General features: G+C 42.7%; 1 protein-coding gene across 1 annotated transcript in view; it reads right to left on the bottom strand.

The window, feature by feature from the left end:
- Positions 1-3786, bottom strand: part of LOC123107053 (protein Rf1, mitochondrial) — a 6909-nt gene extending 3123 nt beyond the window's left edge. Inside the window, exons 1-3 of the mRNA XM_044529065.1 lie at positions 1665-3786; positions 921-1052; positions 694-840 (exon numbers count right to left, since the gene is read on the bottom strand). Coding sequence (XP_044385000.1) covers positions 2266-3177 — 912 coding nt within the window. The 5' untranslated portion in view covers positions 3178-3786 and the 3' untranslated portion in view covers positions 694-840; positions 921-1052; positions 1665-2265. The remainder of the gene's footprint in view (positions 1-693; positions 841-920; positions 1053-1664) is intronic.
- Positions 3787-16796: the final 13010 nt, after the last annotated feature.

Genomic DNA, 16796 nt, shown 5'->3' with positions numbered 1-16796 from the left:
AAATTCCCATGAAGTGAATCCAAGCATTCTGGAAATAAATATATTTTTTGTCAGCCAGAGAGAGAGAGAGAGAGTTGTATGAAGTTAGCTACCTCATCGCACTCGACAATTTGAATTACTACTATGTACACCTCTAAAACTAGCAAACATGGCAGATGTACAATTAGTTGCTAAATACGAGTTAGTTAGCAACAGAAACCTGGCTGTTATCGTATTTCTTCAGCAGCTATTTCTGAGCATTGTGGGATTACTACTGTTTTAATGCAGCTTAAAGCTGAACACTATGAACAGTAGCAACAGATAACAGCATAAAGACGTTTCTTGCATAACCATGGGCAGACTAAATGATTGATAAACTAAAATTCTGGTACATAATGGTTGAATCCAAACTTGTATAGGCTGCATACAACTATGCGACTGAACCCAGTTGTCTAGGCAACCAAACTTTCAGTAACATACAAGAATGAAGCCTTTTCCAGGGCCCTCTAATCCACCACAATTCCATGCAAACTCAGTTTACATCTAAGTGACAATGCTCATCCAAGATTGGGCAAGAACATAAGAACAGTTCGCCTCCAACTATTTTCCGATAGCACAAGGTAAAAAAAAACTGAGATCCAAAGAAGAGGAGGGGCCTGAAGAAGGATGGGTATGGTGGAGGAACTGGAGGTAGAACTTGCTGTGAGCGCGTACCTGAAGAGGGGAAGTAAGTGCAGTGCATCAATGCAAGGCTGGCGGTGGCACCTCATCCCCATGAAAGTGCAGGACCCGAGGTGGTGTTGGCATCCAGCAGATTGAATCAGAAAGCACACACCGGTGAATTCTTGGCCATACCTTTACCTACATCATGGGGAAAATTAGTTGAATCTTCAGTGAAGTAGTAAAGCAGATAGAAATCAAACTGGAAATAATTTTCTCACCTGTATGTAACAAGCTCCACCAGTGGAACTGACAGCATAGAGTACAGGAGACTCTGGCATGAGCTCATATATCTGCTAACTCAACATAGCATCAGCAACCTCAGACATACATTCTTCAAGAACCCGTTTTTCCTGACATAGAAAATATAATTTTCAAATTAAGAGTAAATCCACCCTCGCATGCACAGCAGACCACTGAGAATGACATTGCTAAAAATGCATTCTTACGAAGGAAAGTGACTGTTTCAAAGGGATAAAATCTCAGGTGTCTGGTAGAAAAGATTGTATACCTTCCCAAATAGCATCAGAAGTCATTACCCCAAAAATTCTTACGAAGTCATTACCTCATACCACCAATGGAATTAGACTACTTGGTCTACCTTTCCTTGCCCATCGAAGATCAAAAGATTTATAGACATTACACATTCTTGTGACTTTGACACATCACAAAATGAACTCAATGAAATATTGAAGGTACAAAGCAGGCCACTAAGATATCTTGTACTAGCAGGAGGGCCTTATGGCAAGAAAAGAGTTGAACCGTGCTTTCTTAGGAGTTATTCTCATGTGCAATGCGACTAAATCCATCTAAAACGTGATAATTTGCAGGAAGTAACTTGATGTTCTCCCGATATTTCCCTTTGCTTGAAAAAAGAGACGACAACAATGAAGTGGTTGAATCTTCAAGTGAGATGATCTTCCCATCAACTTTAGACAAATAATTTCCAGCCTTGGCAATCTCACCTTTTCCCAACAACCTTCTGATGATATCATTTACAAGATGAGAGCTGGGAGCACAACCACTCTTCTCCATCAATGAAAACATATTGTCAACTTCTTCCACTGATCCTTCTTTTAGAAGATTGTTTATCATTACGTTGTAAGTATAAGCATCAGGCACCAACCCACTGGCTGATATTGCAGCAAACAAACCTTTAGCTTCTTCTCTTCTCTGAACCTTGTACATGGCATTAATCATGGTATTGAGTGTTATAATATCGAACTTCACATTCATTGCACCTAATTCCTGGAACATGGTGACTGCTTCGCCAGCGCAATTATTTTTACAAAGTCCTCTAAGAATTATACTCCCTCCTTTCCGGTTTATAGGGCTCAAATCTGAAATCTCATCAACCAAGGCATTTTGTGAGTGGAGGAATCTATCTCGTACTTTACAAAACTACTCAAATTAAACTCTTGCATTAATTTGGATTAATTGTAGTGCATGCATGCTTGGCCACTAGATGAGTAGGAACATTACATGCATTGGTGTGTTCCTTTTTAATTCTTGCATGCAAAGATTTAATGCGCCTCGAAAACTAAAAATGAGATGGAGATAAGCCCTTTAAATTGGAAAAACAAAAAAGTTGAAATACGCCTTATAAACCGGAAAGGAGGGAGTAGTGTATATGGAAACGGTCACTGTTATTCCACTTTTGATCATCTGATCAAACATTTTCTTGGCAGCAGCAGTTCTCCCAGCACGATATAAACCATCCAGTATGATGCCATATGTCACAGTTGTTGGTTTAACTCCCTTGCACGACATTTCTCTAAATAGAGTCAAACCATCATCGATCCTTCCATTTTTAAAATAGCCATCAAGAAGTGCACTATAAGTAACAGCATCAGGCTCAATTCCAACTGATACCATGGCATCAAGCAGTTTGAATGTTTTATCCATCTTGCCGACTGAGCAATATCCGTCAGTCAGTGAACTAAATTTACTGCCATTACATGTCACTTTATTGGGCTGCGCACCATTACGAGCCATCTGCTGAAAGACTAGCTCTGCCTTGTCCATTTCTCCGGCCTTGCACAACGCATCAATTACTGTGTTGTATGTCACCACAGTCGGCACAACCCCTTGCCGCATCATTTCATGGAATAGATGGCATGCCTTGTCTATTCCGCCCTCCTTAAAGAAGCCATGGATGATTGTGTTATATGCCACCACATCACGAAGGCAGCCTCCTTCTTTCCCTACCATCTGGAGCAGGTCGAGTGCCTGCTGACTCATGCTATTTTCACACAAGCTTTTCAAAACTATGGAGTACGAGATGGCATTAGGCACACAGCCCAGCTCGGGCATTCTGTGAAGCAGTACTTTCACAACCTCTTCTGTCCGTTTCGCGCAGCAGAGGCACTTGAGGAAGGTGGTGGCGACGATCTCGTTTGTCCTCAGGCCTGTCCCGAGGAAGCGGCCGAATAAGGCGAGCCCTAGGTCCGGGCGACGCGCGCGGCAGCAGCAGTCCATGAGGATGCCATAGGTGTGGACTGTGGGCGTCGCCACACGCGGACCGGCCTCTTCTTGGCACACGCGGGTGAAGAGAGCGACGGCAAGGGCGGGGCCATCTCGGATGCAGGCGGCAGAGGACGTGGCACGGGCGAGGACGGCAAAGAAGCCGTTCAGGGTGCGCACGGGACCGGGGTGGCCTGACCGAGCAAATCGTCGAACAGGTGGTGAGCGTCTTCCGGGCTGAGCGTCCCGGCGCGAACACGCTCTATGGCCGCAACAAAGGCGTCTCGGGGAGACCAGGAGCGTGAGGGCGGCGACGTGGAGGTGGAGGTGGAGCAGCGGCGGAGGAGCCGGAGGAGGGGTATCAGTGTGGTGGAGGAGGAGCTGCGGCGGAGGAGGCGGAGGCGAGACATCGGCGCGGTGGAATAGCGGCGGAGGCGGAGTGGGGAAATCGGCGGGGTAAAGGAGTGGCGCTGACCGGACTTCAGCTAGGTTCAGCCGGAGGAGGAGCGGCGGCGAGGGCGGATGCGGCGGACATCGGCGTCGGGGGGGAACGGCCGTCGTGTTCGTTCGTGCGCGGTGGGTGTTTGGCGTGGATCTTTTGAGTGGGTCCCGTCTTCCCGTCACTCAATCAACTAGTGGCATTTGCCTTCGATTGTCTGTGGTTGATCCGACGTCCCCAATCAACTAGTGTTTCAAAAATTCCTTCAAAAAGAAAAAGAAAAACGTCTCCAGTTTCCTCATCTAAACGTGACACCAGGTTTGTGTCCATCATCTTCATTTCGGTGTCTTCAAGCATGTGCATCGATATTGTAATGTAGTCGTTCATTGTTAGCCAAGCCTTATACCGGAATTATCCCAAGGACTCTGTAACCTTTGCTTAATTAATAAATGTTGAAGTTTTCAAAAGTTAAAAATTTAAACCTAGCTGCCACAGCCACATGTAAAATGGTGAAAATGGACTACATTAATTCTAACCTAGTCGCCACGGCTGGAGAAAAGAGAGAGGGTGATCTGGCCTCACCCTCATCGGCGGCTCCGGCAATGGTGGTAGGAAGGTGGACCCCGGGACTTGCCCCTTGTCCGTCTATAGTTTAGGTTTTATTAATTAGGGTCTTTTGTTGTTCATGGCTTTGGCTACGGAGGTAGCAGTAGTGGTTGCATAAGGTTCCTACAGATCTTCCTTCGATGCTGCAGCTCTCGCTATTGTTGGTGTTGAACCTAGAAGGTAGTGTTTGCGTTGTCTGGACTTTGGATTATTTCATATATGGGTGGAGATTTTGTGTGACTTGGTTGTGGTATCAGTGTAATAACGCGGAGTTTCAGTCGCCGCGTCGAGCATGGCTTATGGCGTGTGGAGGCGTGTCTCTGGCATATCTACCTGGATCTTTCCATTGTCAGTCTCCGGTGGATCCGCCTGAATTCAGTCGACACTTGTGGTCTTTAGAGTATTTATAGGCCCTCTTTGACTCTTTTTTTCTTGGGGCGGTTTCTTATTATGCAGATTACTGCCATAGGCGTCTTTTGGTCTACATCGAAGACGTTTTAACAAAACAAGGGTTTTGAGAGAGAGAGAGAGAGAGAGAGAGAGAGAGAGAGAGAGAAAGGAGATGGTGGCGACGGGAGGAGGGGGAGGGACTGCAGGGTTTGGAGGCTAGGGTTGGTGAGGCGGCCTTAAGGGGGGAGTGGTGTGGGCGCGGTGCTCTTCTCGTTGGTGACGACACGGGGAAGAGGAGGTCACGCACCTCGCTTGCCTCCCTGGGAGGAACACAAAGGAGTTGGTGGACTTGGGCTGGTGCACACATAGGTGAGTTGTGCGAGGAAGGGAAAGAAAGTGGTGTGACAATTAACTGGGGTGGGATGTGGGCTGTGCAGTTGTGTTGCATATTTCCTTTTTCTTTCTTTTACGAAAATGAGAAAGTACTGGTTGGAAAAAGAATGAGGGCTAAAAGATTTTAAGATTTTACATTTTTCTAAAACCTTTTGTAGGGCTTTACTAGAATATGTCCAAACCAACAGAAAAGATTCAGAAAAATTGGGCAAAGAAAAAAATGCAGGTAGTATTTAATAATACACATGTGGGTTGAGCTAGGGGTGGTTCTTATGCTTGTAGTAAAATTGTGAAATAATCTGGGTAGCTCCCAGATATCACAAAAAGGTCGCACGCCAGATGTGGGGGTGAGTGTCCGTCGGGCTAGAACACTAAAAGGGAAAATTGCTTTACTTATTCACCATTCAACAAAATGACGAAAGAAATAGGGGTTAGGTTTAATAAAATAACCAATATAATCATGGACGAAATGCAATATGATGGTGATGAAAAAAAACTTCTAATTAGGGGTATTACTCTGGTTTTTTTTACGGGAAGGGGGTGTTACAGTTAACACACTCAAACAAGCTTGGTAGTATCGGTTAAGAAAAACATGGCGGTACCAGGTCTGTCAAAAATCTCAAATGTGGAGCGGCTAAAGTGGATACTTTGAGATCTTTGGCTTGGGGATCTTTCATGGAGTTCATACCAAAATACCTTAGCTTGTGCCCCTCTTGATAGTACAGTTGTCCTATACTCAATGGTAATCTTGGATTCACTAAAGGCCATAAATTACAAATCTAAAGTTTGAGGTAGACACCATCCTCAAAAGTTGGAGGTAGGGGACACAAATGATATCCCCAATATTCATGGGTACTAAATTACTGAAATAGAACTTCATAAATACCAGTCCTCTCCATTGTTTTGTCGTTAATCACCAAAACCCAATAGGGTTATCTAATGTAGCGACCAGACCTCAAACGGTCAAGTCTCTGTGCATCAGTGTCATCCCTGGATCGGTAATGCTGACAGGCACAATATTCGAGGATTTATAACAGAGTTTCAATCACACACTTATTACATCGAAATGTCTCAAAAGAGAACTTATTATAATAATATGGCTTAAGGCCATCTAAGTAAGATAACAGCGGAAGGCTTGGAAGATAAAGTGAGTCCATCAACTCCAACGGCATAACTGAGTGAACGACAACGACCTAGCGCACCTTACTCGTCGTCTGAAAAGTCTGCAACATGATATGTTGCAGCCCGAAACCGGTCAGCACATGGAATATGTTGGCAATGTAACACAAGAAAACAATAAATAGAATAAATGCTATCACTACATGCATATATGGCTGGTGGAAAGCTCTATGGTTAATGGTTTTGTATAAAGCCAATTTTTCCCTACAACAAAGGAATAAATTTTATTTAACTATCATGGTGGTTGTTAAACATTGAAAAGGTTCCTCCAACTCAATCCTAATTAAAAATATATCAATTAACCCAACAAATTAATTTAGAGTGATGAGATCAACATGATAATCCAAGAACCAGATACTCAAGATGTCCATAACCGGGGACACGGCTAACCATGATTAGTTTGTACACTCTGCAGAGATTTGCGCACTTTTCCCCACAAGACTTTATCTCTCCGTTGAATTTCTCGCACTACATGGTGTTTGAGAAACGGATGACCAAGACACAGTCTTTCAGAAACATTAACTCTTTACTCCGTGTGGACAGTTACACCTACTTTCCCCTACATCTGCTAGACCACCACTGAAAGAGGTCATGCAACATACTCAACTATGCTAGAGCCCATAATAGCTTGTTACTGCACACGGAAGTTTCTAGCATGAATAATCTTATGATCCCTTTGAGTCTGGGTGGCGAACCGTAGGATGATCACACGGGTACTAGGTTCTACCTCATCATCTACTTCCCAAATCCACATGGTATTCAGATCCTAACCATGCAATGTTTGAGGATTGGAACTAATGCATAAAAACTGGGTAATAAAGGGATATATGATCAAAGTGTTAGTTGCCCTACTGACGATCTGCAAACCCTAGAGACTCGTAGTAGCACGCTTCACACTCTGGGAGTTCTATCGCAAACAAATAATAGCATACATAAGCACTCCAGCATAGATGCACGGGTAAACTCAAACAAGAAGATCCAAATAGAAAGTTCAACTGAAGAGCTTCAATGTGCAAAAAGAATCAACTCAAACGGAGCAATGAAACTCAAGATACGAACGAAACAAGATCGTTTACTAATCTGGACTAAAGTCATATTTTACAGTACCAAAATCATGTTCAAGTTAGTTAAACAGAAAGAGGGCTTCGAGACAAAGATTTAGGCCATGGTTTCATCTAATTTGGATAAACGAGTAGAAAGTTATACTAGTTTGAAGATCAGGGCAGAATCGCGATAAAAAATAATCACAGATAAATCCCTGGGAAAATACCGAAACGAACAGACTAACGAACAAACATTCGCTGTCTGAACCTAACTGGTGAACGACGTTCGTTAAAATGAACGAACGGACGAACGTCCGCTAAGTAAAAAAAATAACCGATGAAAACCTGATCTAAAGAAATAAATCGGAAAAACCTAAAAAAACCGGGTCCGGTTCGTACCGGTTCACGGACAAAAACCAGCGGCGTCGGGATCCGGCGAGGCGAGGCGGCGAGCGGCAAGGCGGCGGGGCTCCGCGGGTGACGGCGCAATGCAGCGGCAGCGGCGGGCGGCGGCGCGGGCAGCAACAGCGACGGTGGTTGGCTGTGGCGGCGGTTGGGATGGGGTGGAGAGGTGGCGGTGGGGTGGGGTACTTATAGGTGGGGCGGAGCGGTCCGACTTGGCCAAGGGGCCAAGTGGCAGCGGCGGCGCAGTCCCGGACTCCCGTCGGAGTTCGGCTCGGGCACGGGGAGGCGATGGCTGCGGCTGGGCCGGCCTGCTCGGTTGGGTTTCGGCCCAGTCGAGCGGGGAAACTTTTTATTAAAATAAATTCGCCCGAACAGAAAATCCTAATAAAATATAATTTTTTTCTAGAAATGCCAAAAACAATTTTCACTGTCTAAATAAAATATTTAGAACAAAGTGAACATTTTTCTGGCCTAAAAATGCAATTTTGAAAATGCATACTTTTCTAAATCAAATAAAATAGCAATAAAATCCAAATAAAAACATTTATTTGATTTTAACATTTCCTCCAATATTTATTTTATTTTGGAGAAGTCATTTTATCTCCTCTCTTTTATTTTTATTTTGGAAATATTTTTGGAGAGAAAATTATTAAAACCAAAATGATCCTCTTTTCAAATTTGAGAAAATTCAAATATGAAAATAAATGAAATCCCCAACTCTCTCCATGGGTCCTTGAGTTGCTTAGAATTTCTAGGATCAAACCAAAATGCAATTAAAATATGATATGCATATGATTACCTATGTATAACATTCCAAATTGAAAATTAGGATGTTACGAACCTACCCCCTTAAGATGAATCTCGCCCTCGAGATTCGGGTTGGCTAGAAAATAGGTCTGGGTGGTCCTTCCGTAGATCTTCCTCTCATTCCCAGGTGGCTTCATTCTCTTGCGACTCAACGCATCGGCTACTACATTAGCCTTTCCGGGATGAGAATGCAATTTCATATCATAATCCTTAATGAGCTCCAACCATCTCCTTTGCCTGATATTCAACTCCTTCTGTGTGAAGATATATTTCAAACTCTTATGATCCGTGTATACCTCACAGTGTTTTCCGATGAGGAAATGTCTCCATGTCTTCAACTCATGCACTACGGCTCCTAACTCCAAATCATGTGTAGCATAATTTTGCTCATGAGGTTTAAACTGTCGTGAGGCATATGAAACAACTCTTCCCTCCTGCATAAGTACTGCTCCAAGTCCTCGACGTGAAGCGTCGCAATACACTTGATAATCCTTTCGTTGGTCTGGAAGAATCAACACTGGGGCTATAACCAAACATTTCTTCAACTCCTGAAAACTGGCTTCACACTCCTCAGTCCATTTAAACTTGGTGTCCTTCTTCAACAACTCTGTCATGGGTTTAGCAATCCTGGAGAAATTCTCAATGAACCTCCGATAATATCCCGCGAGTCCAAGAAAACTCCTGATCTCTCCAACTAAAGTTGGTGCCACCCATTTAGTCACAGAAACAACCTTGGTGGGGTCTACCGCTATTCCTTCTCCGGATATAACATGTCCAAGAAATCCAACTTCCTTCAACCAAAACTCACATTTGCTGAACTTGGCATACAACTGATGTTCTCTGAGCTTCTCAAGAACCAAACGCAAATGTTCCTTATGCTCCTCTTCATTCTTCGAGTAGACCAATATATCATCAATGAACACCACGACGAACTTATCCAAAAACTCCATAAACACCTTGTTCATCATGTTCATGAAATAGGCAGGCGCGTTAGTCAGACCAAATGACACAACGGTATACTCATATAGCCCGTACCTTGTGGTAAAAGCTGTCTTGGGTATATCCTGCTCTCGAATATTCAGTTGATGGTATCCTGATCGCAGATCGATCTTGGAAAATACTTTAGCTCCTTGCAACTGATCAAACAAATCATTGATCATCGACAGTGGGTACTTTTTCTTGATCATCACTTCATTCAACGCATGATAATCAACAATCATCCTTAATGATCCATCCTTCTTCTCCACTAGAAGTACTGGGGCTCCCCACGGTGAGGAACTTGGTCGAATGTAACCTTTATCCAATAACTCCTTAATCTGCTTCTTAGTTTCCTCCAAATCCTTTGGGGGCATCCGATACGGTCTCTTGGATATTGGCCCGGTGCCTGGCAAAAGCTCAATCAAAAACTCAATGTCTCGATCCAGTGGCATGCCTGGCAACTCCTTCGGAAATACATTGGGGTAATCCTTCACCACTGGTACTTCCTCCTGTACAACTCCTGATAAGGAATACACTTGAGTGCTTCTTGACACATGTCGGGATACATACTTGATCCTACTTCCTTCCGTGGTGGTGAGCATAATTGACTTACTGGCGCAATCGATGTTTCCTCCATACATCGATAACCAATCCATTCCCAAAATCACATCCAACCCTTGTGACTCCAGAATTATAAAATCCGAGGGGAAAACATGCCTACCTATGGTCAATGGCATCTGAAAACATCCTTGGCTTGCCATATGCTCCGCTCCTAGCGAGCTTACTAACATAGGTATCCTAAGAACTTTGGTGGGCAACTTATACTTATCCACAAATCCCCTTGATATGTATGAATGCGATGTACCAGTATCAAAAAGAACGATTGCAGTAAATGACTTAACCAAAAACTTACCTATAACTGCATCTGGCTGCTCTTCAACCTCCTCCACGCTAAGGTGGTTCACTTGTCCCCTATTGAAAGGGTTGGGCTTCTTCCCAGAGCTCCCATTGCCATTTCCATTCTTTGCTTCGGAACACTCGGTGGCGTAATGTCCATTCTTCCCGCACTTGAAACAAGTAATGTGACTTAGATCCTTCTTGGCGGGCGTTGCTGGGTTGGAACGATTCTAGCTGCTGCTTCCTCTATTCCCATTCCCATTCTTGGGGCCACTATGGTTATGCGAACTTCCTCCATTGGAATTATGGCCTCCATGGTTATCACTACAAAAAAATACACTTCCGTGATGATACGTGTTTGTCACAGTAGGTCACATTTTTTGTCATGCATGTACATCCATGACGATTTTATGACAGAATCAAGATAGTCATACCTGTGCTGTCGTAGAAGTGTTCCATGACATTACCAACATTATCATCACGGAAGTGTCCACTTCCATGACGATAAATCGCGCGTCACAGAAGTGCTTTCGTCAAGGGTGACCGACATGTGGCATCCATCGTAATGGAACGCCGTTAAGCTATCAGGTCGGGTTTTGGATCCGATAACCCATTAACAGCCCTGACCAATGGGGATTTTCCACGTGTAAAATCATCATTGGCTGGAGGAAACACGTGTCGGCTCATCGTTGGGACAGATGTCATCCACTCATTGGACAGAAGGCACCTATGATACGTCGACACGTGGCACGGCCCAATAGTGGCCCATTCCTGTGAAAAGGCCGGCCCGTTTGACTTGGTCAAAAGCTAGCGGGTCGGCCCATGGAAAGCCTGTTAACGGCCTGTTCGCATATAGCCCATTTACAGCCCGCTAACCCAAGGCCCGTTACGCCCTATCCGAATTAGGCCCAGTAGTGTCATCTGGGCAATCCAATATGATTCCAGCCCGTTTTCACTTCTGGCCCATGTATGGCCCATGACGTATTTCGGCCCATATGAGGCCCTTTGTAACTCTTGGCCCATTAACGGCCCGTGCTGAAACTGGCCTGTAATGAACAGTGTATCACTTTACTCCCATTAACGGTCCGTGGTGAAACTAGCCCGTAATGAACAATGTATCACTTTATACCCATTAACGACCCATTATTCCGTTGGGCCGTTTCCAGCCCAAGTTAACTTTTGGCCTTCTGAGGGGCCATTTATTCTTGGGCTCATTTGCAGCATTCTGTTACTTACGGCCCGTTACTGTCATTTTCTGCTTGTGGGCCAAATTCAGCCCGTTGTTACAGTCGGCCCGTTTGTGGACCGTTAATCTGTTGGGACATTTTCATAGCATCACCAAATACGGCCTATTAACGGCCCATTATGGTCAGCCCATAAAACGTACGACTTCCATTAAAGGCCCGTCTACGGCCCATTAAAGGCCTGTACAAGACCCATAAATGAGTTGGCCCTTACAAGGCCCATGGATCCTACGAGACGTAGAAGGCCCATGGATCCTACGAGACGTTGAAGGCCCATGGATCCTATGAGACGTAGAAGGCCCGTGGATCTGACGGCCCGTACATGGCCCATGGATCGTACAGCCCGTGAAGGGCCATGGTCGGGCAAGTTGGCCCCCATTTGAACGATATAGCATGTTCAAAGAATTATCCTACTCAATACTATCACCTCTAAAAAGCATACACTATACAACAAAGAGATCAAGGCATAGAAAGATAGAATAATCCTACACTATACAATAAATAAATTACAGCCGATTATACCCACTGGGCATTATGGTTCGACACAGGTGATAATAAAGCATACACAAACAACAAATTACATACACTGGGCAAATACAACTCATACATCATGGACGCGCATCAACTTAACTCCATTTGAACTATAATCTCTACAGAAAATAGGATTGGCCGAATTCAGATAGCACAAATTTTAGTTTGCAAAATCTCCAATTCCTTCATGGTTACTACTACGTCTTGAGCTTGTGTTGGTTTTCCTTGAAGAGGAAAGGGTGATGCAGCAATAGTAGCGTAAGTATTTCCCTCGGTTTTTGAGAATCAAGGTATCAATCCAGTAGGAGGCTCCTCAAAAGTCCCACGCACCTACACAAACAAGCAAAGAACTCGCAACCAACGCAATAAAGGGGTTGTCAATCCCTTCCCGGCCACTTGCGAAAGTGAGATCTAATAAAGATAGTAAGATAAGATAAATATATTTTTGGTATTTTATAATATAGATGCAAAAAGTAAAGATGAAAATAAAAGTAGATTGGAAGCAAATATGATAAGAGATAGATCCGGGGGCCATAGGTTTCACTAGTGGCTTCTCTCAAGATAGCATAAGTATTACGGTGGGTGAACAAATTACTGTCGAGCAATTGATAGAAAAGCGAATAATTATGAGATTATCTAGGCATGATCATGTATATAGGCATCACGTCCGCAACAAGTAGACCGACTCCTGCCCGCATCTACTACTATTACTCCACACATCGACCGACTCCTGCCTGCATCTAGAGTATTAAGTTCAAAAGAACAGAGTAACGCATTAAGCAAGATGACATGATGTAGAGGGATAAACTCAAGCAATATGATATAACCCCCGTCTTTTTATCCTCGATGGCAACAATACAATACGTGCCTTGCAACCCTTTCTGTCACTGGGTAAGGACACTGCAAGATTGAACCCAAAGCTAAGCACTTCTCCCATGGCAAGAAAGATCAATCTAGTAGGCCAAACCAAACTGATAATTCGAAGAGACTTGCAAAGATAACTCAATCATACATAAAAGAATTCAGAGAAGATTCAAATATTATTCATAGATAAACTTGATCATAAACCCACAATTCATCGGATCTCAACAAACACACCGCAAAAAGAGTTTACATCGAATAGATCTCCACACGAGAGGGGGAGAACATTGTATTGAGATCCAAAAAGAGAGAAGAAGCCATCTAGCTAATAACTATGGACCCGTAGGTCTATGGTAAACTACTCACAACTCATCGGAGGGGCTATGGTGTTGATGTAGAAGCCCTCCGTGGTCGATTCCCCCTATGGTAGAGTGCCGGCGATGGCTCCAAGATGAGATCTCACGGATACAGAAGGTTACGGCGGTGGAAAATGTGTTTCGTTGGCTCCCTGGATGTTTTCGGGGTATGTAGGCTTATATAGGAGGAAGAAGTACGTCGGTGGGCACCAGAGGGGCCCACGAGATAGGGGGCGTGCCCTATAGGGGGCCCTCCTATCTCGTGGAGGCCTCGGCTACTTCTTGACTTGCACTCCAAGTCCTCTAGATCACGTTCATTCCAAAAATCACGCTCCCGAAGGTTTCATTCCGTTTGGACTCCATTTGATATTCCTTTTCTTCGAAATACTAAAATAGGCAAAAAAAACAGCAATACGCGTTGGGCCTCCGGTTAGTAGGTTAGTCCCAAAAATGATATAAATGTGTAAAATAAAGCCCATAAACATCCAAAAGGGGTAATATAATAGCATGGAGCAATAAAAATTATAGATACATTGGAGATGTATCAAGCATCGCCAGGCTGAATTCCTGCTCGTCCTCAAGTAGGTAGATGATAAAAAAGAAATTTTTGATGTGGAATTCTACCTATCATAATTCATGATGTAATTTTCTTTATTGTGGCATGAATATTCAGATCCAAATGATTCAAAATAAAAGTTCATATTGATAAAAGAAATAGTAACACTTCAAGCATACTAATCAAAGTAATCATGTCTTCTCAAAATAACATGGCAAAAGAAAGTTCATCCCTACAAAATCATATAGTTAGGCTATGCTTCATTTTCGTCACACAAAGATGTTCCCAACTTCTATACCCCCGATGACAAGCCAAGCAATTGTTTCATACTTAAATAATCTCAAACTTTTTCAACCTTCACACAATACATGAGCATGAGCCATGGATATAACACTATGGGTGGAATAGAATACGATGATGGGGATTGTGTGGAGAAGACAAAAAAGGAGAAAGTCTCACATTGACGAGGATAATCAACGGGCTATGGAGATGTCCATCAATTAATGTCAACATGAGGAGTAGGGATTGCCATGCAACGGATGCACTAGAGCTATAAATGAATGCTCAACAAAAGAAAACTAGTGGGTGTGCATCCAACTTGCTTGCTCACGAAGACCTAGGGCATTTGAGGAAGCCCATCGTAGGAATATACAAGCCAAGTTGTATAATGAAAAATTCCCACTAGTATGAAAAAGACAACTTATGAGACTCACTATATGAAAAACATGGTGCTACTTTGAAGCACAATATATGAGACTCACTACATGAAGAACAAGGTGCTACTTTGAAGCACAAGTGTGGAAAAAGAGATAGTAACATTGCCCTTTTTATTTTTTATTTTTTTTATTTTTCCTTTTTTTCTTTTTCTTTTCTTTTTTTGGGCCTTTTTTTGGCCTTTCTTTTTTTCTTTTTTCCTTTTTTCTTTCTGGGCAATGCTCTAATAATGATGATCATCACACTTCTATTGAGTACAACATATGAATTACAACTCGAAACTAGAACAAGATATGACTCTATATGAATGCCTCCGGCGGTGTACCGGGATGGTGCAATGAATCAAGAGTGACATGTATGAAAAATAATGCATGGTGGCTTTGCCACAAATACGATGTCGACTACATGATCATGCAATGGCAATATGACAAAAGTAAAGTATGTCATGATGATGATAAACGGAACGATGGAAAGTTGCATGGAAATATATCTCGGAATGGCTATGGAAATGCCATAATAGGTAGGTATGGTGGCTGTTTTGAGGAAGATATAAGGAGGTTTATGTGTGATAGAGCGTATCGTATCACGGGGTTTGGATGCACCGGCGAAGTTTGCACCAACTCTCAAGGTGAGAAAGGGCAATGAACGGTACTGAAGAGGCTAGCAAAGGCGGAAAGGTAAAAGTGCGTATAATCCATGGACTCAGCATTAGTCAAAAGAACTCATATACTTATTGCAAAAATTTAGAAGTCATCAAAAATCAAGTACTACGCGGATGCTCCTAGGGGGATAGATTGGTAGGAAAAGACCATCGCTCGTCCCCGACCGCCACTCATAAGGATGCACAAGCCAGGTACACTTCATGTTTCAATTTATTACACAACTTTAACCATACGTGCATGCTACGGGACTTGCTAACTTAAACACAAGAATTATTTAAATTCATAATCACCCAACTAGCATGACTTTAATATCACTACCTCCCTATCTCAAAACAATTATCAAGTATCAAATTGATCATAGCATCCAATTCACTTCCTATGATAGTTTTTTATTATACCCAACTTGGATGCCTACCATTCTAGGACCAATTTTATAACCATAGCAAATACCATGCTGTTCTAAAAGACTCTCAAAAAGATATAAGTGAAGCATGAGAGACTAGCAATTTCTTCAAAACTAAATCACCACCGTGCTCTAAAAGATATAAGTGAAGCACTAGAGCAAAAACTATCAAGCTCAAAAGATATAAGTGAAGCACATAGAGTATTCTAGCAAATTCTAATCAAATAGGCTTCTCCCAAAAGGTGTGTACAGCAAGGATGATTGTGGTAAACTAAAAAACAAAGACTAATATAATACACGACGCTCCAAGCAAAACACATATCATGTGGCGAATAAAAATATAGCTCCAAGTAAAGTTACCAATGAACGAAGATGAAAGAGGGGATGCCTTCCCGGGGCATCCCCAAGCTTAGGCTTTTGGCTATCCTTGAATATCTTGGGGTGCCATGGGCATCCCCAAGCTTAGGCTCTTGCCACTCCTTATTCTGTAGTCCATAAAAGCTTTACCCAAAACTTGAAAACTTCACAACACAAAACTCAACAGGAAATCTTATAAGCTCCGTTAGTGAAAGAAAACAAAACCACCACATAAGGTACTGTAATGAACTCTTTCTTTATTTATATTGGTGTTAAACCTACTGTAATCCAACTTCTCTATGGTTTATAAACTAATTTACTAGCCATAGATGCATTGAAATAAGCAAACAACACACGAAAAACATAATCTGTCAAAAACAGAACAGTCTGTAGCAATCTGTAACTAACACAAACTTATGGAACTCTAAAAATCCTACCAAAATAGGAAGTCCTGGAAAATTTGTCTATTGATCAGAATAAAAAAGAATAAACACAAAAGCACGTTTCTGTGATTTAAAAAAATTATATTTGTGCGTGCAAAGTTTCTGTTTTTCAGCAGAATCAAATCAACTATCATCATAGGTTATCCTATAGGTTCTACTTGGCACAAACACTAATTAAAAGATAAAAACACATCTAAACAGAAGGTAGATGCAAGATTTATTACTAAACAGGAACAAAAACAAAAAACACAAAGAAAATTGGGTTGCCTCCCAACTAGCGCTATCGTTTAACGCCCCTAGCTAGGCATAAACGCGAAGATAGATCTAACGAGTGCCATCTTTGGCACTAAATTCATAAGTAGCCCGCATG

This window comes from Triticum aestivum, chromosome 1B, assembly GCF_018294505.1.
Source record: "Triticum aestivum cultivar Chinese Spring chromosome 1B, IWGSC CS RefSeq v2.1, whole genome shotgun sequence".
Taxonomy (NCBI): domain Eukaryota; kingdom Viridiplantae; phylum Streptophyta; class Magnoliopsida; order Poales; family Poaceae; genus Triticum; species Triticum aestivum.
Note: the sequence above shows the minus strand (reverse complement) of the source record. Positions and strands in the feature narration are given on the sequence as shown.